Source organism: Eupeodes corollae, chromosome 2 (assembly GCF_945859685.1).
Source record: "Eupeodes corollae chromosome 2, idEupCoro1.1, whole genome shotgun sequence".
In the NCBI taxonomy this organism is placed as follows: Eukaryota; Metazoa; Arthropoda; class Insecta; order Diptera; family Syrphidae; genus Eupeodes; species Eupeodes corollae.
Genome location: NC_079148.1, coordinates 69,061,231 through 69,086,156, shown reverse-complemented (window position 1 = coordinate 69,086,156; position 24,926 = coordinate 69,061,231). Strand labels below are relative to the sequence as shown.

General features: G+C 35.9%; 3 protein-coding genes across 3 annotated transcripts; 1 reads left to right on the top strand and 2 right to left on the bottom strand.

The window, feature by feature from the left end:
* Window positions 1-1,394: 1,394 nt before the first annotated feature.
* On the bottom strand, window positions 1,395-14,911 carry LOC129946214 (uncharacterized). The gene is made up of 5 exons (XM_056056312.1): window positions 14,756-14,911; window positions 6,942-7,329; window positions 2,343-2,660; window positions 2,024-2,283; window positions 1,395-1,954 (listed from the first exon to the last, which is right to left on the bottom strand). The coding sequence occupies exons 1-5, from the start codon at window positions 14,798-14,800 to the stop codon at window positions 1,754-1,756; spliced, it is 1,212 nt and encodes a 403-aa protein (XP_055912287.1). The 5' UTR covers window positions 14,801-14,911; the 3' UTR covers window positions 1,395-1,753.
* Window positions 14,912-21,777: 6,866 nt separating this feature from the next.
* LOC129945979 (uncharacterized) lies at window positions 21,778-23,398 on the top strand. The gene is made up of 2 exons (XM_056055976.1): window positions 21,778-22,406; window positions 22,465-23,398. The coding sequence occupies exons 1-2, from the start codon at window positions 22,050-22,052 to the stop codon at window positions 23,338-23,340; spliced, it is 1,233 nt and encodes a 410-aa protein (XP_055911951.1). The 5' UTR covers window positions 21,778-22,049; the 3' UTR covers window positions 23,341-23,398.
* Window positions 23,399-23,483: 85 nt separating this feature from the next.
* On the bottom strand, window positions 23,484-24,677 carry LOC129945675 (NFU1 iron-sulfur cluster scaffold homolog, mitochondrial-like). The gene is made up of 4 exons (XM_056055529.1): window positions 24,516-24,677; window positions 24,221-24,456; window positions 23,841-24,163; window positions 23,484-23,779 (listed from the first exon to the last, which is right to left on the bottom strand). The coding sequence occupies exons 1-4, from the start codon at window positions 24,587-24,589 to the stop codon at window positions 23,597-23,599; spliced, it is 816 nt and encodes a 271-aa protein (XP_055911504.1). The 5' UTR covers window positions 24,590-24,677; the 3' UTR covers window positions 23,484-23,596.
* Window positions 24,678-24,926: the final 249 nt, after the last annotated feature.

Sequence of the window (24,926 nt, the reverse complement as noted above, 5' to 3'; positions counted from 1 at the left end):
TGAAAAATGTGCTAATCTTTCAATTTTTTCCTTGCAGCCACAACAGACATCAAATGCATCGTCGAGATCATTTCCGACCTTGATAGAGCAGCGTGCATTCTCCATCGTCATTCTGCACAAACGGATAAGTTTGACAGGGTTCCAAAATTAGAAATTGCCCTATAGAGCTCTTTTCTATGAATGCTGTCGCACGCGACTTTAAAATCGATAAAGAGATGGTGGGTATCGATTTGAAGTTAATGGTTTTTTTTCCAAGATCTGCCATAGTGTGAATATTTGGTCGGTAGTAGACTTTCCTGGTCTGAAACCACACTGATAAGGACCTATCAGTTTGTTGACGAACGGCTTCAACCGTTCACTACAGCATAAAGGATCCTATATGAGACTGACAGCCCTATTATGGCTATCAACTATCAATTATTTGATAACTGATAACTTCTATCAATTTATTGATAATTTGGTATTATGAGTATCAAATGATAATTGTTCACCAATTGTGAATGAATACTAATCAAAATACGATTGTGAGTAGGTTTTGTTTGGTGTTTGACGTTCTTGTGTTTTGTCTATAAATAATTTTAGCGGAATAATATAAGTTGTTTTCATTAAATAAATTTCTCTTTTTTCTTAATAAACATTTGTTTATTTAGGAGAAGAATAGTTAGCAACAGAATACAAATAGAATACCAAGTTTAATTTTCTTATTTTAATTCATGAATTTATAATTTGTCCAGCGGGTTTGAAGCATCTCGTAATACTGTTTATTTTAGCTTGCACGATAAACCTTCGTTCCTCAATACAATTGCCTTCAAAAAACAATTCTAGTGAAGGCATTTCATTCTTCAATTTGTATATTAAATAAAAACTACAAAATTTTATTTAAATTACAATTCTTTACCATTTACGAATGTTTGATACATTTGAAACAACGAAGATTTTCAAGCTGATAAAGTATTTGATGGGTATCAATATTTTTGATAGCCGTAATACCGAGTTTATCAATAAAGCTATTCACAATAGATCTTTTATTTCACTATTTATCAAAAATATTGATAGTTGATCACCATAATACCGATTCATTAATTTTGTTGATAATTATCAACTAATATCATATATCGTGTTGATATTTGATAACCATAATAGGGCTGTGATGCCTCTGTAGTTGGCGCAATTTAGAGGGTCTCCTTTCTGTATTTATCAGCTCCAGCAGCTTTGTTTGATTTCAGTTTAGATATAGCTCTTCACTCCGTCGAGGTCCGGTAGGCGGAATTCGGTTCGTCATTGCCGTTATATAATTTGGAGAAGTGATCTTTCCATATTCTTAACATGACTGCGGTTCTACTACGATATTCCCCTGATCATTTTAATCATACGAATAGAAAAACTACAGTAAATGAAATTTTTTGTATCTTTATTCATTTTGTTTTGTTTCAACTTATATTTAAATAAAAACACTCAGTTTTATTGAGTTAAACTACCATTTTCAGCAGATGAAAGCAAAGTCTCTTTTTATCTTCTACATTAATTAAAAATGTATTTTCCGATCTGATCAGTTAAAATAAAAAAAAATAAAATTATTACATAATTACTAATACTATTTTAAATTAGAATGTTTGCATTAAATAATTCGTCAGTTTAACGCATTAAAATATAAATTTAAAATTAGTTTGCTTCCGTCGCATAATATACGCTGTCGAGAATAATTGTCAAACACTGCATTAATACGTTAGGAAAGTCAAAAATTAATATCTTCTTATTCTTCCTCAACTGGTACTTGGAAATTGGTCCCAAAAAGACTGTTGCACACAAGAATGGCAACATTCTTTCGTGCAATTTTTTTAGAACGACCCACACCAACGAATTCCCTATCATCGACGATAACTTTAACTGTCTGAGCAGGGTTAGTGGTATCTCCATTATTGCCACAGTCTGTGTAAGTTAAACGAGGCCGCATCTAAAATAAAATAAAAATTTAAAAGGTTTCTTCGGGACACAAAATAATAATTTTTTTTAGAGCTCTTACAATGCACAAAAGAGTAGCTGGATGCATGATTTCCCAGTTAGGTGGCAATTCATTACGACCAACGGGCTTCTTTGAGACAACTGCATCAGTATTTTGTTGAGAATTATTGTGTTGAGGTGCACTTGGGTGGAACTCTGGCACATGGAAGCCCTCATTTTCCCAAGCAGTGAACAATTTGTACAAAGCGAAGGAAGCTAGATTTACCATTGGAACATCATCGGTTTCTTCAGAAGATAAGTTACTTTCATCACCGTTTGTAGCTTTAAGTAAAAATAATGAAAATAAATATACTAATTTGTATCTCTTTTTTTTAACTCACCATCATTTGAATTTGCAGCATCCATTGGTTCGGAGACGGACTTTTCACGGGGCTTTTGCATCATCTTTTTGATCACAAAGTCCCGAAGAGCTTTTTCACATGCATTTGTCTTAGCATTGCCCTTTGAATTGCCAACGCCCTCATATTGACAATCATTGACTGTTACTAAAGCTGTAAAGCCACCTTCCATGTTGCTATTGATGATAAAATCTCCAATTTGGATGCCTTTGATCTCGTAAAGCGCCATCAGTGCGTTCTTGGGCAAGATAACTTTACGCAAATGACGGTTCTGACGAATTTTTCTCTCCTTGGCACGAACTGAACATACATAAAAAAGAACATATTTTTATTCCATTGCAGGCAGAAAATATACACTACCGTTCAAAAGTTTGAGACAACCTCTGAAATTTGAGAAATATCGAGTTTTAACCCCTAAACTGAAGTTTTATGAAAAAAGTTAATACGTGAAAAAAGTGAAGAGCATGTCTAGTTGTAAATGATAGAAAAATATGAACTAGTTTTTTAATAAACATAAATAGTTTATTTAATAAACCAATAAAAGCTCTAAATTGAGTTTTCATCAAAAAACCCTTCTTTAAATTCAATAATTTTTTTTACAATTCTGGGCAATCTTCTTACAAGGTTTTGTATTTTTTCTTGTGGAATATTATTCCAGCAATTTTGTAGTGTTTCCCAAAGAGCAGATTCGATGTTATGTGGTGATTCCGGACATTTCTGTCAAGCTCTTCCCATAAGAGCTCAATGGGGTTAATATCTGGAGACTGCGGTGGCCATTCCATTACTTTTAGAATTTCCCCATCTTCTTTTTTTTCAGGTGTCCCCGGCAAAGTTTTGAAGTGTGTTTCGGGTCATTGTCTTGCTGGAATACAAAACCTTTACCGATACCAAAACGTGGTCTTATAATATCGTTTTATAGACTTCTTTATCCATTCTTCCGATCACTCGTGTTAGATCTCCTACTCCATTGAAGGAAAAACATTCCTACACCATTACTGAACTGCCTCCATGCTTTACAGTTGGGACCAAACAGTCTGGTAGCATTTTCTGTTCAGCACTGCGCCTGACGTACAATCTGCGATTTGAGCCAAATATCTCAAACTTGGACTCATCGCTCCATAAGACTCTGTTGAAGTCTTCATCTGTCCAATCCTTATGGGTTTTGGCCCATTCCAACCGTTTGATCTTGTTTTGGTGTCGTAGAAATGTCGTTGATACAGATAATGGTTCTTCCCGTATTTCATTGATCTGGGTGCGTATTTCTAGTGATGTTTTCTTCCTAGAACGCTTGCTTATGGTAATGATATGCAGATCTTCGGTTTTCGTCGTAACTCTAAGTCGTCCTGACCACGTCCTTAAAACCCCCGATACTAGAGTAACGCTGTAGGGTCCTGTGAACTGCTCCTTTGGATATCTTCAGTTTTGTGCCGATTTCTCTTTGCGAATAGCCTTCTTCAATAAGGGTCATAATCGCAGATCGAGTTTCAATAGTTAATTCCTTAACTTTTCCCATAATGCGAACTTTGTTTACTGGAGAAGATCACTGTCTCAAATAATTTTAAATTGGATCAAACCGAGTATTATATACAAAATCCTGAATATGTAGGTATTCAAATTTTACATTTTTTTTACCCTTTAATATTACCCCAGTCATAAAAAAATTCCAAATTGAATGTAAAAAGTCATAAAAAATAAAAACTATGAGAAATCCAAATAGAAGCCAAAAACCCAATATTGTTTTTTTTTTACCTTTTTTTCACAAAACTCCTTATAGTTTACAGAAAAGGAAAAAGGCTCAGCAAAGTTTTATCGAAGGAACATTGTAATCCTTCATTTCTAAAAAAGCCTGATGGAACCTGGACAGCCTCTCCAGCCGAATCTCTTGAGCTACTGATGAAACCGCACTTTTCGGGTTGCGAGAGTGATAACCCCGAATCGCTTGAAACCACAGAGCTAAACGTAGCTCATAGGGAGCAAGTCAATTCCGTTTTAACAAGAGAAAATATTTTGTGGGCCATCAATACTTTATGCCAGTTATGCTTCAAAAGTTGCATGATGTGGCAGCTCCATGGCTGGAACAAATTTTCAAAGGATTATTCCTTCTCAAACATGTGCCCATGTCGTGGAGACAGGTCAAAGTAGTTTTTATCCCGAAAGTGGGTAGGCGAGGTCACGAATCCGCGAAGGATTTCAGACCAATAAGCTTAACATCTTTTGTGCTTAAGACCTTGGAGCGCATTCTTGATTACCATATTAGAGAAATCCTAGTTGGACGACCTCTCGAAAGCTCTCAGTATGCTTATCTTAAGGGCAAATCTACGGAGACTGCCTTCCATGAGGTAGTGCATACTGTAGAACAAACAATCCATTATAAAGAATTTACTCTTGCCACCTTCCTAGACATAGAAGGTGCTTTTAACAACGTCCTTACAGAATCCATAGAAGAATCGCTCGTTAAGTTCGGTGTAGAAGACTTCATAAGAGAATGGATTATTTCCATGCTCAGTGGTAGGAAGATTCGAGCCTCTCTAGGCAATACAATCGCAACAAAACACGTGAGTAGGGGAACACCCCAGGGTGGTGTTCTTTCGCATCTTCTATGGCTTCTGGTCATGGATACAATTCTCGTTAAATTAGAGAGATGTGGAGTGAAGGCGGTAGCCTACGCGGATGATTTGGTGCTATTAGTGTCAGGAAAGTACACCTCTGTGATTAGTGAAATCACGGAGTCAGCTTTGAAGAAAGCTAGCAGCTGGGCCACGAGTTGTGGACTAGGAGTTAACCAAAGAAAAACTGAACTGTTGCTCTTTACTACCAAAACTAAAGTACCGCCCTTTACGCTACCTCGACTCAACGGTCAAATCCTATCATTGTCTTCCAGTGCAAAATATTTGGGACTTATACTCGACCCTAAACTAAACTGGAAACTAAATATTGAAGTACGGGTTAAGAAGGCCTGTGTTGCCTTCTACGCTTGCAGCAAAACTTTCGGCAAAAAGTGGGGATTAGATTTTATGGACGTACACAGCCGTAGTACGCCCTATCTTAACATATTGTTCGATTGTGTGGTGGGCTGCTCTTAGCAAATCCTATAATATTAATAAGCTAAAGAAGGTTCAGAGAACAGCTTGCGTGGACACCACAGGGGCCATGCGTACTTGCCCAACGGACACCTTAAACGTTATTTTGGATCTTCTACCAATCGACCTTTTTATTAAATACATAGTTTCCTGCAGCGCTATTAGGCTGATGGAATCAGACAGCTGGTTGTCAAAACCTTATGGTCACAGCAACACTACGAAATTAATTCTCTCAGATATTTTCTCGGTAGACACTGACTACTGCACTCCTACTTTGAACCTTAGTAAGGGTTTTAAGGTTATTTTCCCATCGAGAAAAGATTGGGAGGATGACATCGTGTCGATAGGTTTCGACACAACCATCTTTACTGACGGATCAAAGATGGAGTGCGGAGTTGGTTCTGGGATCTTTTCTGAGTATCTAAATGTAGCCAAATCCCTTAGGCTTCCTGACTTTGCTAGCGTTTTTTAGGCTGAACTGCTGGCAATAAGGGAGGCATGTAAGATACTTAAACAAAACCCAAACCAAAACCGAAATGTGGCTATCTTTACAGACAGTGAGGCAGCTGTCAAAGCTATTAACTCGGCCATATCCTCATCTAAATTGGTCCAGCAATGTCGCGATGAGCTTGCCAACCTGAATATTAACCTCGGTGTAGTGGTATCGTGGAAAATGAACGGGCTGACGAGCTAGCCAGGCAAGGATCGGCCCTTCATAGCTCACTTGCGGAAATGGTTAACATTCCTCTTGGTGCTATAAAGGGTAAAATCTTTTCTATCTACCAAACTGAATCAAACCGAAGGTGGAGCAATTTACCCAACTGCATTATATCTAGGAAGATATGGCCCACCTATAACAAAACCTGTACAAACGATCTTCTATGCAGGTCAAGGCAAGACATAGCCAGGATTGTTGCGGTGTGTACCGGACATTGGCCTATAGGAGTTCATGCAGAGAAGTTGGGTATGTCCTTCAACACCTTTTTGGGGTATCTGTAGTGACCAAAGAGAAAGTGAAACGATAATCCATTTCCTCTGCAAATGTCCTGCTTTGGCAAACACCAGAATGAAATGCTTTGGAAAAGCATTCTTTCAAGAACTCGATGAGCTATCTGAGACAAAGATTAGAGACCTAATCTTTTTTCTCAATGCGACAAAATGGCTCTAACATAATCGCTATGAAGCTTCTCTATAAATCTATCCCTTTCAATCACAGGTCAAACAAGTTTTTGGTATCAAAACGGCGCACTGCAGTGCTAATTGGATCTCAGGCTAGGTTGCCCTGAGATCGCCATTTCTACCTACCTACCTTACAGAAAAGGATTAATATCTGGTTTTTTTCACTTGCACCTTTTATGAATGGTCTAAGTTAACAATGCAGGTAAAAAATCCTATATTCATTCATAAACCCAGGCTCCAGGTACAAATAAAGCAACCCTTTGAAGGTGGTCTCAAACTTTTAACCGGTAGTGTATGAAAGAATTTATTCAATTAAACTCACCTGAAGGCTTCTTACGAATTCCACCAAAGATTTTTTTGAAAAACGGCTTTCGTGGACTGCCACCATTCTCCTCGGTTACCTCAACAGACTCGGAACTAACAGCATTTGAGAGATTAGATGTTTCATCATTTGAACCCATAGATTGAGGATGCTCTTGCTGTTGAGACTCAGGTTTATCTTGAACTTGCGGCTGATTCTGTACTTGTGACTTAGGCTGAAGTTCATCTACTGCTTCGGGTTTTGCTTCGACAATAGGAGCTACAAGTATTGGCTTATCGGTCTTCTTAAGTATTGGTTTCAATGGTACTTTAACTGGTGTAGAATTTGGTGTCCCAGTATTAATTCCTTTGAGTGGGCGCGGTGTACCAGGAAGGGATCCAACTTGATCCTATATATGTATTTAAATTTAAGAAAAACAAAAATAAAATTATTTATTATGAGAGTAACAAAGTTATTAAAACATATCAGAACAAAAAATTGCATTCACTTTAGTTTTTGTTGTGAATAACTTTACAAAGAACTTGAAATGTTGCAATATTTTGACACCAATGCGTTATGTTTAATATACTTTTGTAACTTTCATTTATATATTTTTTTCTTTAAAACATTATTAGGTATTTATAAAAATATATTAAAAAAATAAAAATGAAATAAAACGCGTTAGGCTATGAATAAACAGAAACATTTAAAACATAAGACAATGTGTGTGGTTAATATAAAATTATTTGCTCTCTATTCTACAAACCCCATTTGGCTCTCCATTGTAGATTAGAATTAGAATCTTTGGAAACACCCTGGAATTTTTATTATTTATTTTTATTTTTTGTTATACTGAAGAAAGATGCGCAGAAGAACTTTTGTTTTGATGTTGGCTCACATTCCCCTGGAGTACTTAATTGCAGAACGAACGAACGAGCGAGCGATCAAGGAGCAAGTCAAGTGAAGTGAAGTCGTTGCCATAATATATACGTATATATAAAATCCTTTATTCCAGCAGTTTCCATTGTTTAGGAATAGCTATGGACATTTCTACAGCCAGGACCCAAACGATGTATTTATTAATTCTATTTTTCGTTTGCCTTGGACTTATATAATTGTTACAAACTATTTACCCATTAAAATCGACTTGCTGTGTGGGGTTTTTACTCATTTAACGCTCAGTGAGTTTATTTGCTCTTGGTTAAAGCAGGAAATTCATTGAGATTGTAATGAGAAAAGCCAAATTTATATATTTTCTTTTCTTAAGAAAGGTTGATGATGTGTCGTTTAGACACAAATTGTTTTGTTATTGATAATTGAATTTTAACGGATAAATAACTGGTTAAAATTATATAATTCTACATGGAGTGCGATAGTTTTGTATAGAAGCAGGAATATACAATACAATTTCGTTTGAGGTTTGAGCAAAGTAAATGAACATAACTACAAGAAAAAATGTTTTTTTTTTTTTTTTAATTTCATTTCTGCCAAATATCTGGACCAAGGCGAGATATTTGTTGCTAAAAATTATGTAAATAAATACAAAAAAAAAATTAATAAAAATGTTACAATGATAACGATATTTTAATTAATCTAACATCTATTTTATGTACGCTTTTTTCTTTTTTTAGTGTGCAGAATGATTGGAGTTTTTAACTATTTTGAAAGTAATTCAAATCTTTTAAGCTACTTTATTTAATTGCAATTCCAGTTTTGCGTACAACTTTTTTTGTGAATGCTTTTATTTGTTAATATTTTGTGTATTTTTTAAATATTTGGAAACAAAAACTAAAAAAAAATAGGGTTGAATTTATCACAGATATTCAAACAAGACGACAAACCAAAGCAGAACCAAAAGTAAGTTCCTTCAACTTACACCAGCAAATCGTCTTCCTCTTCCTAGTTCTTTAAAAAGAAATGAAAGGGATTTCTCTTCTCTTTCAAAAAATGCAAATCGTGAAGTGACACAAACTAGGAGTACAAACCAAACGTGAGTTTTGAATTTTTATAATCCCCGACATTAACAGGCGCGTATAAATAAAATAATATTCTGAGGCTATGGAAGGACCACTTCTGCAGACTGTATAACGGCGACGACGAACCGAATTCCGCAGTCAGGCAGGATAATCCATTCAACATAGACGACGAAATCCAACAATCCCGTCCTCCCGACTTAGACGAAGTAAAGATTGCCATATCTAAGCTGAAGTCTAATAAAGCCGCTGGAGCAGATGGCTTGAATGCCAAGCTCTTTGAAGCAGTTGGAGATAAGTGTGTTAGGAGCATGCACCAACTTATCTGTAAGATAGTGTCGGAAGAAAGCATGCCCGATGAATTGAACCTCAGTATTGTTTGCCCGATCCTGAAAAAAGGAGACACTCTAAACTGCACCAATTATAGAGGAATAAGTCTACTTAACATCGCCTATAAAATCTTCTCTGCCGTAATATGTGAACGTCTAAAGCCCATCGTCAACAACCTGATAGGTCCTTATCAGTGTGGTTTTAGACCAGGAAAGTCCGCAGTCGATCAAATATTCACATTACGGCATAGAGCTATGTCTAGTTTTGGCATCCCTGCCAAACTCGTCCGTTTGTGCAGGATGACCATGAAGAATTCACGCTGCTCCATAAAGGTTGGAAACAACTTAACAGAACCTGTCGATGTCAAAAAAGGTTTCAGACAAGGTGATGGGCCGTAATGTGATTTTTTTACCATCGTGCAGAGCTCACACGTCAACACTAGAGGCACTATCTTTCAAAAGTCTTTCCAATTACTGGCATATGCTGATGACATTGACATAATCGGAAGAACTCAGCGTGATGTCAATGGGGCTTTTGTGAGTATTGAGGCAGAGGCGGCAAAAATGGGTTTAACGGTTAATGAGGGCAAAACAAAGTACATGCTGTCGTCAAGAAAGGACATACAACACCGACGTCTTAATGAAAACGTCACCATCGACAGACGTAACTTTGAGGTAGTCAAGGACTTCGTCGAGGGACCAAAGTGTCGCTATATAAGACCATTATCATCCCCGTCCTGCTATACGGTGTAGAAGCATGGACTATGACAAAAGCGGATGAAAGCACCTTGGGTCGGTTCGAGAGAAAAGTTCTTCGTATGATCTACGGTCCCGTATGCATCGAAGGGGAGTGGAGGTGAGATGGAACGACGAGCTGTACGGGCTGTACAGCGACGTAGAATTAGCTAGAAGGGTAAAAGTCCAACGACTAAGATGGCTAGGTCTCGTAGAGCGCATGGAAACCAAAGCTCCGGCTCGGAAAGTCTTCGAATCCACAACCACAGAACAGCGCAGAAGAGGAAGACCGCGGATCAAGTGACGCGCACAAGCGGAAAGTGACCTCACCCAACTTGGAGCGTGAAACTGGTGACATGTAGCTATGGACCGAGCTAGATGGAGAAGTTTGTTGGGTGAGGCCCTAGTTCATACAGGACTGTAGCGCCACCAAAGTAAGAATACATTTTTAACTAAATATAAAGTGGTTGCCAAAATAATAAGAGTGAAATAGATTATTTCAATTAATTTTCTAAAAAAAAATATTTATTTTGGAAAATTACATAAAATCCTTCGCAATTAGTTTTTAGTAGATTTTTATCCTGGCAAAAAAAAAAAAAAGAGTTTGGAACATAAATAAAAATAATAAATAAATAAGGTGGCGCAATAGTCCGTCGAATTCCCGTGTGCGAGTAATGTTGTCAGAAATGAAGTGGAGATACAGTTTTAAACCGAATCCCTATTTGAGAAAGCACTTCTCATGTCAAGAATTATTCTTGTAGGATTTGTCAATTCCTCACAAGATGCAGTACTCGTGAAAAATTTTAGATGGCACAGGCAGAGTTTTAAGTCAAGACCTCAAGCATGACAATCCAACGCAAACAAATTTTAAAATATAAGTGTTAAAATAGGTTTGCTGGGTCATATAATTTTGTATCCAATAGGAGTGGACCTAAACCCCTGATTTTGATGTTGCCGCCATCGTGCTTAACTGTTTTTATGTTGTTCCTAGGGTTCAGCTCTTCATTGGTCCTCCTTCTTACATTAATTTATCTTGGTTTCGTCACTAAAAAGAACTTTTTGCCATTCTGCAAGTCGATTGTGAAAGATTTACTTTTGAAAATCTTATACGCTGCTTTATATTCTTAGAAATAAGTTCTCCAAAAGGGTTTTGTATACCTTTAATATGCCAAAGACACAGTGTGAGCATTAGGAAAAGAGGGAAGGGTTGGATAGGACGTGTCGGTGTACATTGAGCTAGGGAAAGAAAGAGCGTGGCAAGGCATTCCACATTCGCGTAGTGCGGCTAAAAAGTGAATCTCTGTACTTCATAGTATGGCCGAAGTTGGGCTCAAGGGTAAACTGAAGGGCATTCCTAGAAGCGCGGGTATTACGGTTAAATTGTTTAAGAAGAGGAATGCAACTAGTGCTGGTTGCTGATGCACATTCCGAGGATGTCGAGATTATCCGTTTCCTTGATGCAAGTGAAATTCATAGATAATGGCAAAGAGGGTTTATCTCTCTTTAACGACACAAGACAGCATTAGAGCTAATCATATTTTGCTGTTGCGGTTCCACATACGAATACGAGCGTTGTGAGCCTGGAAACGAATATGAAATGCTAATAGTGATATGAAGCTAATAGTCAGCGACTCAGCGAAACAATCTATATGATTAGAAGCTGCAGACATGAGATCATTAATAAAAATTAGGAAAAAAGTTGGAGATAGAACAGAGCCCTGGAGCACACCAGAATTTATTTTATGGGTTTCAGACTCCAATCCATCCAATACAACTTGTATTGAACGATTCGAAAGGAAATTTCTAATCCTACGAAAGAAGAGATTAGTCAATACGAAAAGCACGCAAAGAGCAAGATGCCAAACTTTATCAAAAGCCTTCGAAATATCAAGTGCAATAATCTTGCTTTCTACAGAACGATTTAAAGAATTGTTCCACTGTTCGGTGAGATGAACCATGAGATCACCAGTGGACCTTTGCTGCGAAAGCCATATTGTCGGTCATTAAGAAGCTTTCGATCTTCGAGATGTTTCTTGAGCTGATAATTAATCAGCGTTTCCATGATTTTGGAAAGAAGAGACGTAAGTGCAATCGATCGGTAATTAGACGGTGAGGAAGATTCGCCTTTTTTTGGGAATAGGCTGGACAAATGAAGAGTAGGACAGATGAAAAATCTACGCGGTGCTTTTGCCAGCGTTAAAGAACACCTCTTCAGAACAATAGCGGGGATACTAACCGGACCAGCGGATTTACGTATGTTAAGATCTTAAAGTACTCTCGCCACAGTACGAGTGCGAAAAAAGATTAGCCCCATAGAATCACTAACGCGTTCGATTACAGGAGCAGTCATAGCACTCACTGGCAGCGTTGAATTGGCGGCAAACTGCCTAGCAAAGAGATTAGCTTTCTCTAAAGAGGTAACAAATGGAGTGTCATTGGCAACGAGCGTAGGAACCGACGAAGAGGAAGAATCCCTCATGTTTTTTACAAATTACCAACAATTTTTACTGCCTTTGGGACCGTAATTTGTAAAAATTTGGTCCGTCGAATATGGGCATTGCCTTCCTGGCTTGCTTGAACTTATTCAGTTTTCCTCAGTTGGATTGGCTTTAAAACGGTAACTTACCTTCTTGACCATAATAACCTCTTTACAGCTCGAACCGAACAATGCGTTTTCCTAAGGTCTGATGCTTTTAACCCTATTCGGGATAAAACTTCTCATTCACAGGAAATTCAAACTTGTGATCATAACAGCGCTGGCGTCAACGTCACTATCGATTAAGCATAGTTAGCAGTTAAAGATCCTAAAATAATTATTGAGACCGTCCCAGTTGGCTTTCTCGTATTGCTAAACGGTTCTCTTAAGATCTGTTTTTTTAACTGGAGAGTTTTTACACCAGAAATTTGCTGATGTGACACAATGGTCAGATGCGTCTAAAGGAGATAGAACACTTATAGTGTACTTACCAGGCTCAGAGGTAAGAAAGAAGTCAAGTGTTTTCTACTCGACCTACCACGTCTGGCTGGTTGACCAGCTGAGTAATTTAAACCTACTCGCAATTCAATCATGTACATTTTTATCCTACAAACCATTGCGGATTGTGCGAGAATTGATATCAAATGATAGATTGTCTTTTGCACCTCTAGATGTTGTGAAAGGATTTTTAAGCACCGCTCTAACAATAAGTTTGGCAGGCGAAGTTGTATGTATGTTGCATGAATGACAATTTTAGGTATTTTCTTCAAGTAAATATTTTCTTGGCTGTCAAAATCTGCTCATTGTTTCTTTTCCTAAATTGCCAATAAAACACTCCACATCTTCACTTGAAACATAAACATCCACTATCCATGCCAGTTCCGCTCATGGATGACGACTTTTAAGGTTGGTGAACGATTTAACGGTGGGAGACTGCATTGAGTTTTAGAAACATTAAAGACAAGGATGTGACCGAATGTGTACTGTCGTCCACCAAAAAGCTTAAACGATAAAAATTTGCAAACAAGAAAACATTAAAACGGACTCGGCGACAAAATGAAGCCTAGAGGAACGACAGCATTTATTTTCTGAATTTCAGTTTATGTTAGGAAGGAGTCCAACCAAATTAGGAGTGTCGATACCTAAATCATACATTTTCGATAATAGCTTCAAATGTTTAAGAACCATCAAGTTCAATAACCTTACTACCTCCAAAACAATTCAAAGCTTTGTTCCAATGTTAAAAGGCTTTCGTCGTAAATAGGAACTGTTGTCTACTTTTACTTTAGTCAACAAATTTGAAATGTTTTTTTTCTTTGATAAACTGAGGAGAGGTAATGTTTGAATGTTAATATCCTTTTAAAAACACTTCGAATTGCAATACAATGCGAAGATATTGATGATTGTTTCTATTATTTTTTTCATCACTGTAAATAATTGAACCTAGCACAGAAATAAGCATCAGTCATTGTGGGGTTGTCCTTAAAAAAACGAGTATCCCGAAGGAAATACTTTTACAAGAAATGAGTCTATTCAAATAATCGATAAAGTATTTTTTGTAGGTACTTAAATATGCTTCAATGTTCTTGATGAAAATAAGTATAACATAATCAATGCAGAGCTGATGGCAATTTCATATTTTTACACATTCCGAGTAGAACAATTTTTCTCTGGAGATTCACTAAAGTCACCAATAAAAGATGAAGGTTTAAGCTTATATTTAAACCCCCTTAATAAATCAAAGGAAAAGGATGTTCTTCACATCGAAATGGGGGTATCGATCAGACGAGCACATAGTTACTCATTCTCACTAAACATACCTACATAATGAATTTGAAATTACATAAATTATTAAATCGATTTGTTTGTTAGTCATTAAAAGTTGCTAGGCACATTTTGTTTGTTTCCACTTGCAGAGAATTCAATTTTGAGGACTTGCAATTACATTTTAAAAGCAATACAGGGATATAGCCAGGTCAATTCTTATTTGTATGTTACCAGGTATATTTGGATTTTGATGGGTAAAGGGGAAAACATGGCTGACCTTATTAAATATTCATTCTTTCAATACTGAAATTATGTGTTTTTTCGACCTTTGCCAGTCTTAAAACATGAGTATGAAGACACATTTATATAGTTTTCGAATATAAATTTAGAAAAAAGATACAAAAGAGCATTTCTAATTATAGAATTGGGAATTTTTCAAGTTAAGAAAATCGATTTTTCACCGGCGCGACGGTCCGGCAGTCATATACAAAATAAAACTACAAGCATTCACAAAAAAATCAGGTTACTATTGAAACAAATACGTGTTTTACTTACATTTCCTTGTATAAAGTTTTGGGTATTTCTTCGTGCACGATTCATTTTTGTAATTTAATTTATTTTATTATTTTAAATAAAATATTGGAAAGCGCTCCACTCAGCACAGCAAACAGCAGTATCAACTCAACTATCAACAAACGAATGAAGTCAGATGCTCGCTCGACTCGAGCGACGAGTTCAAGTTTATTGGTGAACGATGAATGACGAATGATTTGCTGTGGTGAGGTGAATAGCAGGTTGAAGTGCATTCAACACCTGAACCTGATATCTGTCTCTATTTACACGAGCACACTGTAAGTATTTGAAGAATTTTTATAAATGTTGAGTAAAGGCAGTGAAAAAGTCTACAACGCAGACCAGGAAAAAAATGTTTCTTCTCAATACGTATAGTTACCAGTTCACACCAAGCTAAAAGTTTACATTGAGGTCATTTCTTGCTTATAAGCCTCAACAAACGTTTTTTTCTAGAGAAACCAAGAAAAAAAGTTTCTTGATATTTCCGCCTTAAGCCTAGTACATACTTCCTCGTAAAGTGAATGTTCGCCAGTGGAGAAAGTGAACTTTTGACATTGCTCACTGGTACACACTTGTGAGTACACGTTGTAAAATGCGGAAACCAAATGTCAAAGCTTCACCAACAGTTCCCGTACATTTTGCACGTGAATTGCCCGTGAACGAAAACTCTCCACTTTGTTCTCCACTCAGCTTCACGAGCAAGTTCACGGGTGAACCAAAAACTGAAATTTGTATGGGTTCACGAGATGGTTCACAAGTATAGCCTAGTACATACTTCCTCGTGAAGTGAACGTTCGCCAGTGGAGAAAGTGAACTTTTGACATTGCTCACTGGTACACACTTGTGAGTACACGTTGTGAACATTTGACTTCAGCTTCACCAACAGTTCCCGTACATTTTGCACGTGAATTGCCCGTGAACGAAAACTCTCCACTTTGTTCTCCACTCAGCTTCACGAGCAAGTTCACGGGTGAACCAAAAACTGAAATTTGTATGGGTTCACGAGATGGTTCACAAGTATGTACTAGGCTTATGTACTAGGCTTTAAGGAAAAGATGACACCAACGTAAAGTTGGACAGTAGCAGTCCATATACATGACAGTACAGTTGTCAAAACGCAACGAAATAGAAAATAAATCCAAAGACACTCTATATAATTATAATAAGAACAAATGGGTCACTAAAATATGATATTTTTAACTTGTTTCAATATATATTATATAAATATATAATGTTAACTTATAAAAATTTATAATTTGGCTTTCTTATTCTTTATAATTTGTTAAAATTTATACGAGTATGTCAAAAAAAGAATGAAGTAATATTGGAGTAGTATTTCGGACACAGTTATACCTACCATACGTTTAAAAAAAGAGGCTGGGATGCGACCCACACTGATAACTTCCCATCCTGTCTGTCGATTTGTCTTGCTTAAAAGTTTGTCTATATGTACTCGCATCAATTTTTAAAACATTTGAGTACTATTTTTTGTAGATTTTATTTTTTTTTGGAAAAATCGGACTGTTGGATTTTTATATAAAAAATACTGAATATCGAAAACAATATTTTCTGTGAAATAAAATAAGTTTGAAGCCAATATTTCAAATTTTTAAAAAGATATTTTTACCAAATTTTGTTAATTTTTTTTAGGTTTTTATTTTTTTGTAAAAAAAAAACTGTAAATTCGATTTCTTTCAAAATTTTACGGAATGCTGACAACAACATTTTTTGAAAGATAAAAGTAAATTAAAGCCAATATCCCAAAGTTTTGAAAAGATATTTGAGTCGAAAATCAATTTTTACAAACTTTTATTATTTTTTTTTTATTGAAAACTGTTAATTCGATTTTTCTCAAAATTTTATCAGATGTCAAAAAAATTATTCTTCGTTGCCCAAAATTGTTTGGAGATGAAATCATATTTTAGTCGTAAAAATTTTGGAGGTGGCAATTTTTTTTTCAGTTTTTTTGATTTATAAAAAACCGTTTGATGGATTTTTTTTTCAAAAAATATACTTCTTTGATATCACGTTACAATATACTATATAAAATTTAATTCAAGTATCTAGAGGTTTTGGTTCGTAAGATATTTAGGGTTAACCCAAATTTTCACCTTTTTTTTCAAACTGCTATGGTAAAAAAACCACCCACGCAATTTTCTTGAGAGCCCTTTTTGCATCTTTCTGCCTTATTATCTGTACAACAAAATTTATTTGAAATCTGATATCTCTTCTGGTTCTTGAGCTATGGACGACGAAAAAAACGTCGCGAACGTACGGACTCTAGGGACCTTGAAACGTCGAGAAATGTCAACATTTTCAATTTGACAAATCGGACCCATTACAATAACTTCCTATGGTAAGTTAAAAAACAATGTTTTGGTAAAAATTGATACGAGTACATATAGACAAACTTTTAAGCAAGACAAATCGACAGACGTGATGGGAAGTTATCAGTGTGGGTCGCATCCCAGCCCCTTTTTTTTAATTTTTTAAATGCAATATATCGAGTTTGATTCAGGTGATTCAGGTGAATTATATTTTCCAAAAATTATCTTTTTTGAATATTGTAATAATTCTTTTTTTGAATAAAAACGTTGACTATTTCATAAAAGTGTTTTGATAATTATAAGAGAGTGAACAAGTTTTAACACTTTCATTATTATTTAATTTTTTAAATTTCACTATAATATATGGTTTTCAAACTACAAAAAAAAAAACACATAAGAGTGTGACCTCACCTCAATTAAGAAAAAATCCCACATAACATCTAATCTAAAGTCCTGATCACAGCAACTTAATAAAATAAGAACAACAACTGTCAAAAGAAGTAAATAGACCTCATCGAACTATTGTTGGACTTCCTTCTACAACAAAGTAAACAAATGAGGATGAATGATGGGTGAAACGTACGAAAGATTCCGGTCTTTATATAGAGTGTCTTTGAATAGATCTATTCATGCGATGAGCTTGAGCTTACGATATTTACGACTTAAAGTAAGCAAATACCTTTTGTTAGCATTTCAGATTAGGCAGGTTCAGACGATATAAGGGACTTGAAAGTAAGGCATACAAAGACCATATAAAGTGAGGGAGTTGGTTAGTGGTGTGTACTCAGAAAAGCTTAATATAAGCAATAAGCATCTCATTCCGCCTCCCTAATCATTGTAGCGTCTTTCAAGATGAAATTTTAGCGATCAAAGAGGTTCTCTCCTGGCTAAGAGAAAACGTTATATCAACTTCTAATATCCGCATCTTCTCTGACAGTCAGGTTGCTATTAAATCTCTTGATGGTGTCTCAATCAAATCTCAAACGGCCCTCGATTGTCGATCGTCTCTTATGGAGATGATGCAGCAATTTAACATTCACCTATGTTGGGTACCAGGCCACAGAGACATCACGGGAAATTGTAGAGCCGATGAACTCGCTAAAAATGGAACTGTCATGCCTATTTCACCTGAAAGGGAGGAGATAGGTATACCGATAGCTTCATGTAAACTTATGCTAAAAGAAACAGCTTTTGCGATAGCAAATTCTAGGTGGCAAAACTTACCAACATGCTCAGCCACAAAACTCATATGGCCTTCACTGGTCCTAAAGCTCTCTTAAGACTTGTTATCTCAAAGCAGACTTCATATTAGCTCCCTAATAGGTGTCCTTACGGGACACTGTCTTATAGGCAGACACGCAATACTACTTGGTAGCCTCAAATGTCTTCTGCAGGAGCTGTATGGACGAAGAAGAAGAAAAAGAAACAATCTCTCACCTTCTCTGCACTTGCCCTCTCAGGCGCAAACTTCATCTGGGGGACTACTCTTTTGATAATCCCAGTGAACTAGCTAAAGAAGGATATCAAATATCTTCTTCGCTTTATAAAAAGCCCAAAATGGTTCGACTAGTAAGAAGTAATTCTTTAGATTCATGTGGTATCACAATGGGCCTTTCTTTTGGCCTAAGTATGTGGATTCCAATCCACGTTAACCTACCCTAACCTGAGGCAAGTTTTTATTATATGATTGGCCAGCTGTCAAAAAATTGCATTGCAATTAAGGTAACTTTATAGGAAAGTTGACTAGAAAGTTAGTCAAGAAAAATCTCCCTAACTATCAAGTCAATTATATTTATGCCAAAATGAAGGCTATTCATAATTTTTCATTCAACTGCAAGCTGGACTTTATTACTCCGTGATTAATTTATTTTCTACACAACTCTATTTGATGTTTTATGTAAAAGGGTTCTTTGTAAAATTGGAAAAGAAATAAGTAACATTGCTTTGTAGACAATTATGTTTTTGGTAGTTTTGAAGTTGAAGTAAAGTTCCGATTTTGAAAAACTAACTAGTTGCCTTGTTCAAAATTTGAGTTCAAAGAATGCAGTTGACTGCAAATGAAGTCCCTTGTGGTGTCTGAACCTGCCCATTGGTTCATTAGATTATATTGTTTTTTTTTTCAATACGTCAAAGTTGGCACGACTGAACGCGTGACTATAGTTTAGCTATAAAATTTCATTGAATTTAGTCACAAAGGACTTAAGTCAGAAACTGGTTACACATGCTCAATAAAAATAAGACGTTAATACCAAAACAAAAATGAATGCCTTTCTGTCTAAAAACTAAATTGAAACGATATTAAACATTTAGACTCAAGTTTTCGGTATCGAACAAAAAGCAGACAAAAAAGTACCGTTACAGCGAATCAAAAACTAAAACGCATTTTTTTTATTGTTATGACCGTTTTACCTAATACTACAGATTAAATGCAACATCTCTTTGTTTTTCTTTTTTGTATCTGAACACGACCACTTGACTTGTTATATCGAGCCCTTCCCGCAAATTTATTGTAAGCGCCAAAATTAATTTTATCGTAAACGACAAATCAAAAGCTTACTGCTGGTCCTTGAAACAACTTGTACCCATAGTCAGTATTGAAAATTAGTAATTATCCTTAAGTTAAGAAATAGCAATAGCCTCCAAGGTTCTATGTGTTACTAGCAAATTTTAATAATTAAGTTTTCTTTTTTATTGAAAATGTCGCTTACAATAAAATGGCGGGAAGGGCTCGATATATGGACTGCTTGTAACCAACTTCACGTTGATGTCATGTGTTCTATAATGCTATTAGCCCTTCTGTATAGTTTGAGCGGAATTATGGGAAACTTTTGAATCTGATTTTTATATTTTGTTTATTTTCTCAAACTTCACTATAAGATATAAATGAAATTGTGAAGCAAAGAAACAATAGAAGGCGTTTGATTTAGTAATAGTTGTGTCCGTCCAACCTACAAGAGGGCAAACATAGGTAAAGAGGTGGTATCACTTTTAAGCTTTGTTTTGTACGAGAATATTAGTATAGACTAGCAGTCCATAGCTAGTATATCAATGACAGAAAAGAAAAGGGAGGCAAATATATAGGTTAAAACTTGAAAGAGAGAAACAGTGCACAAGTGGTAACTCTTTTTACTTCCTATAAAATACTATGATTTCTTGACAGTACAGTGTTGCCGCGAGCCTTAGCGAGAGTGTAATAAAATAAATAAAAACCTTACAAAATCTAAGAACCTGCAGCCAAACATTGCTTTAGAGGAAAAAAGTGGCTATAATTGGGTACAAAGTGTTTTTCCAGGGTCTTGAAATGAGAGTTAAAACGTACTTTTAATCCTTTATATAGTAAAAACGCATTAAAATTCGAAAAAGTATCTCATTAATGTAAGAAAAATACTGTTATTAGTTGCATGAACCTTACAATACAAAAGGAATTTAAATGAATGTCTTGAAAAAAGATGTAACAAAACAAAAAAAGTAACATAGTACCAAATTTAAAATTAAGGAAGAAATGTAGAAGATGCTCTAATCTTCATCCAATTTCCTATAATCTGCATTTTTGAAGGCGTCTGCATTTTTGATGTTTTCTCTCTATCCAACCAGTGCGGTTTCATTGCTTTGTGTCCTCTTTGTCCGGAGACTTCAAGTGCAGATAAATGTTAATTCACCATTAGCAGCACAAAGTCAGAAAACAGCTTCTGAATGTTTACACAATGCGATCAACAAGTAGGTAACAAATTTTAATTTTGTAAGAGATTGCACATTAATAACAATTCTTTATGGAGGCAGCAGGCTGCAGCCTTCAAATTCATATTCCTGAACTAAAAACGAAAAACTCCTGAATCAGGCTCCAAAAACTATAAATTAATTTATGTACGACGAAAGGAGCAAGTCTTATAATAATATTGACAGGGCGCGACCAAAAATTTGAAGGAAATTGCAGTTGCAAAATTTTCAACTATTTTACGCTGTCAAAAGCGATGTTGACGTTGTAATGGCTGAATCACAAACACGCTTTAGCTTCGGCTTCACCTGACGTTTACGAATTCCTCCATAGGAATTCAACGCATGCTATCACAATGGAGCTTCGACCTCACGTTTCGTTTGACAATCGTAAGGAAATAAACGTAATGTGACTCCAAACAGAAGCTCTAGTTAAATTATCTAAACATTTGCTTAGTCTGACAGCTCAACCGCTGTAAAAAAATGTCAACAAACAAAATTCTGATTGGTTAAATCTAACTACAAAAGTAGTTGAAATTTCCCCTCCGACGTAGTGTAAAAAATTCGGCTACAAAGTTAGTGAAGAATGCTTTTGACGTTTCAGAATCAGCTGCTCGGTAAAGACACACGAATTCAAAATGAAATAAATCGTTCAGTATTTAAATAAAAATATAAATCATTTAAATTGTGTCTTAAATTTGCTTTATTGAATTTAAAAACACAAAAGATAAGTTAAAGTTATGAAATCAAAAAAGTTTCTTATTTTATATATTTGCATTTTTCAATAATATGACAGTTCCAGATTGACTAGCTTTGTGGTGTAGTTTTGCATTCACAAAGCTAATTGAATTTTGACTACGTAGCCACTAGCTTTGTGAATGCGACCATTTGCTCTTTGGAAGGATGAAATAATAGAAATGTCATTCAAAGCAACCTCGAAGCAGGCCTACCGTAAAGCAGCCATAATCCATTTCACATTGCTTTTGAATCAATCTGTTTCTCTTCTAATTTTCTTACAGTGTACAATTTTTTTATCTTCTTAGGTTGCTGTTTTCGTAGGAGGTAACCATAAACAGAATTTTGTGTGTTTGTAACTAGTTTTTGTTTATGTTTACGAACAGCAATAAGAGAACATAACGATAAAACAAGAAAAGAAAAAATCGATTTGCTTCCTATTTCGTCTTCCAGACCACATATAGTGTAAAAGTGTTTTTTTAGATCTCAAATACTTTGCAATGGAAGATAAAGCATTAATTGTAAACATAGCCACTATCTTAGCCAAGGACATTGGTTTTGATCAGAAAAACAATTTCAAGCGTCCAGTGCCCTCTTATCCTACAGGGAAGCCACCACCCCTGCTGCAGAGTGACGACGAAGCTTTTGATTTCTTCATACAACACCATTTGCAAAAATCACAAACTACTGATGTCAATTGGAAGAGAAAATTTCAATTTGAAGAAAAATTCAAGACTAGAGGCGAAAAAGAGTCGAAGTCCAAGGAAGAACCTACACCTGGTCGAATTAATCTCATTCAAGATCTCACAGTTGATGTTTTCGAAAGTAATCTGCATCTTAGCAAGAACACATTCCAGGTATCTAAATTCAAGACTTTTTCCCCGCAAATAATTGTAACAACTTTTATGTTTTCAGCAACTCTACGACTCCATCAAAGGACTTATTAACCCTCTTCATTCTAACAACACTGTGATCTCAAACCAAACTATTTTTTCTCTTGGTCTATGGAAACTAGCTACTGATGAGCACTTTGAGGAAATATCAAGACGCTTTAAGATCCCTCTCCTGGCGTGCCATCTCATAATTCGCAGCTTCTGGGCTGTCATCTCTGATAACAGCAAAAAGTTCATCAAATGGCCAAATACTCAAAGCGCCCAACACCTCCATATGAAGACTTTTGAGGATAACAAAAATTTGCGAGATTTTCCTCGTCTATTCGGTTTAATTTCCATAAAGCGACTTGATATCTTTCTCGAGAGCGAAGATGAAGAAACATCAGTTATTTTACAAATTACCTGCGATGGAAAACAGAGAATAATCGATAGTTTTGTTGATTTTGCAACCAATTACAGTTTTAATGCCAGTACCATCGGACAGGCTCTGGAATGCGACCCTAATGCTCTTCCTGCAGGCGGTTATTTAATTGGGGGAAATAATTTTCCACTTAAGCCATATCTCATTCGACCATTCGAAATGGAGTGCTTCCAAGATGAGAGTCGATTCAATGAGTTACTGCGGAAAGCTCAAAGTATCTCCGATTCAGTTTTGAATAAAATGATGAGACGTTTTAATACACTTTACGCCCTTGAAGCCAAAGATATGAAAGAAGTTCGCAAGGTATTGGAGACAATTTGTTCGTTGCATAATATGTGCCAGGAATTCGGCGATGAATGCATTCCAAACTGCTGGGAGCGTAGCGAGAAGTGTATTCTGGCATCAAAAGTAAACGAGAACAATCAAAATGGCAGAAAAAGACGATTGGAAGTTATGGAAGAAGTTTTAAATATTTGAGTGAAATTTTTGTAAATGTTGAAAGAAAAAAGAGCATTAAATACTTTCCGACCTCCAAGATCTCTTCTTTTTGTTTTATAATCTTTCTATCTAGGTATGAACACAACTTGTGTTTTTTTTTCAAAGAAAACTTCAAGACAAAGAACAAGTTTTAAAACATCTACGGTTCTTTATTTATCACGCTCGAATATACTATTTTATGTTAAATTTTCTACAAAACAGAAATCATCAAAATTATCACCCCATGTCAGCCTTTTTAAACGTTCTTTTCCTTTTCTTGGATTTGCTTCTCTAACCTTTCAAATTCCTTGTCTACAATTTTGTCAACTTCATCGAATACCTGTTGTACTTCGGTAACTTCGGGAATATAGAATTGAAGCATATTTTCAACTCCGTTTTTTAGAGTAACAATGGAGCTGGGGCACGAAGAACAGGATCCCTATGGTGTGTACAATAGGATTACTTTTTTATAAGTTACAAGTATTTTGTCACGAGCTTGCCTGCATTTTGAGTTTGACAACACCATTGTCATACCCCATGAAGATTATATCGCCACCATCTTCCTGCACCGTAGGTCGAATTTTACTATCGAGAAGTTCCTTAATCATCATCACTGTATCATCGTCGTCGTCATTGATTTGGGTGTCCGAATTAGGTTGAGATTCGGTAAGGATAGGTAAGGAGCTAGCAAAGAAGTCCATGATGACAGCAAAGACTTCTGGTTTGATGACACTCCATTCTGCATCTTCGATTTTAGAGATTGTTATGAAATCACCACCAAAGAAAACCGAACGAACTCCCTCAATTCTAAATAGCAGTTTAGCTAAGAAATTCTATTTATGTTTAATCAGTTCTGGGAATAGGATGTCGTTTTACTTACCGAGAGGGCTACAGTAGGCTGATTGGGAAGTCGGGAAGTCCATGGTGTTACCTTTGCCTAGTACAGCTACACCGGGTAAGAATTTCAAACTGTCTGGATTCGGTGTGTCCTGAGTTTGTACAAACATAGACCGCACATAATCTAAAGATATTTTTGATGGTTGGAGTAATGCTGGTGCATTTTGTTTGTTGGAGGTGCTAACTGCAGCAATGCGTAGTACATTTCCTTGTGAAATACTACAATGCACAAGATGTCATCGAAATTTATTTTAAAAATTAAAATGTATGTTACTTACGCATTCGAAAAACACCGACTAATCGAATAAATAATTTGAGGATTTCTCAGAGTTTTCGTGAAAATATTGGACATTATGAATAAAACAAAAAGTTTTCTTTGAAAGTCACACAATCGCAATCTCAAATCTCGATTCTCGAAATTGCTTTCCTAAATTGAGAAGTTGTGTTCGTTTTTATTTTGTATCGAACTGTCACGAAAATAGGTCTGTTTGAAAAGATGGGAAATAAAACAATTCAATGAATATTGTGAAGTGGGCGTGTTTATAATTCTTTTTAATTCACGAACTGAAAGCTTCTGCACATAAACAGCATTTCAACTCGTTTTTATGATCATTTTCAAAAATCTTTTTTGTTTTTGTTAGTAAATGAATGCATAGTACAGTCATAGATCCGGTACGTGACTGTTTACC

Excerpts from the sequence above, each read along its gene's own strand:
- LOC129946214 (XM_056056312.1), bottom strand. The coding sequence starts at position 14,800 with ATGAATCGTGCACGAAGAAATACCCAAAACTTTATACAAGGAAAT. Across the intron at positions 2,661-6,941 it reads AATTCGTAAGAAGCCTTCAG|TTCGTGCCAAGGAGAGAAAA; the intron begins GTGAGTTTAATT and ends ATGTATGTTCAG. Across the intron at positions 1,955-2,023 it reads CAGCTACTCTTTTGTGCATT|ATGCGGCCTCGTTTAACTTA; the intron begins GTAAGAGCTCTA and ends ATTTTATTTTAG.
- LOC129945979 (XM_056055976.1), top strand. The coding sequence starts at position 22,050 with ATGGAAGATAAAGCATTAATTGTAAACATAGCCACTATCTTAGCCAAG. Across the intron at positions 22,407-22,464 it reads TTAGCAAGAACACATTCCAG|CAACTCTACGACTCCATCAA; the intron begins GTATCTAAATTC and ends TTATGTTTTCAG.
- LOC129945675 (XM_056055529.1), bottom strand. The coding sequence starts at position 24,589 with ATGTCCAATATTTTCACGAAAACTCTGAGAAATCCTCAAATTATTTAT. Across the intron at positions 24,457-24,515 it reads AGTCGGTGTTTTTCGAATGC|TATTTCACAAGGAAATGTAC; the intron begins GTAAGTAACATA and ends TGTGCATTGTAG. Across the intron at positions 24,164-24,220 it reads AGCCTACTGTAGCCCTCTCG|CTAAACTGCTATTTAGAATT; the intron begins GTAAGTAAAACG and ends AGAATTTCTTAG.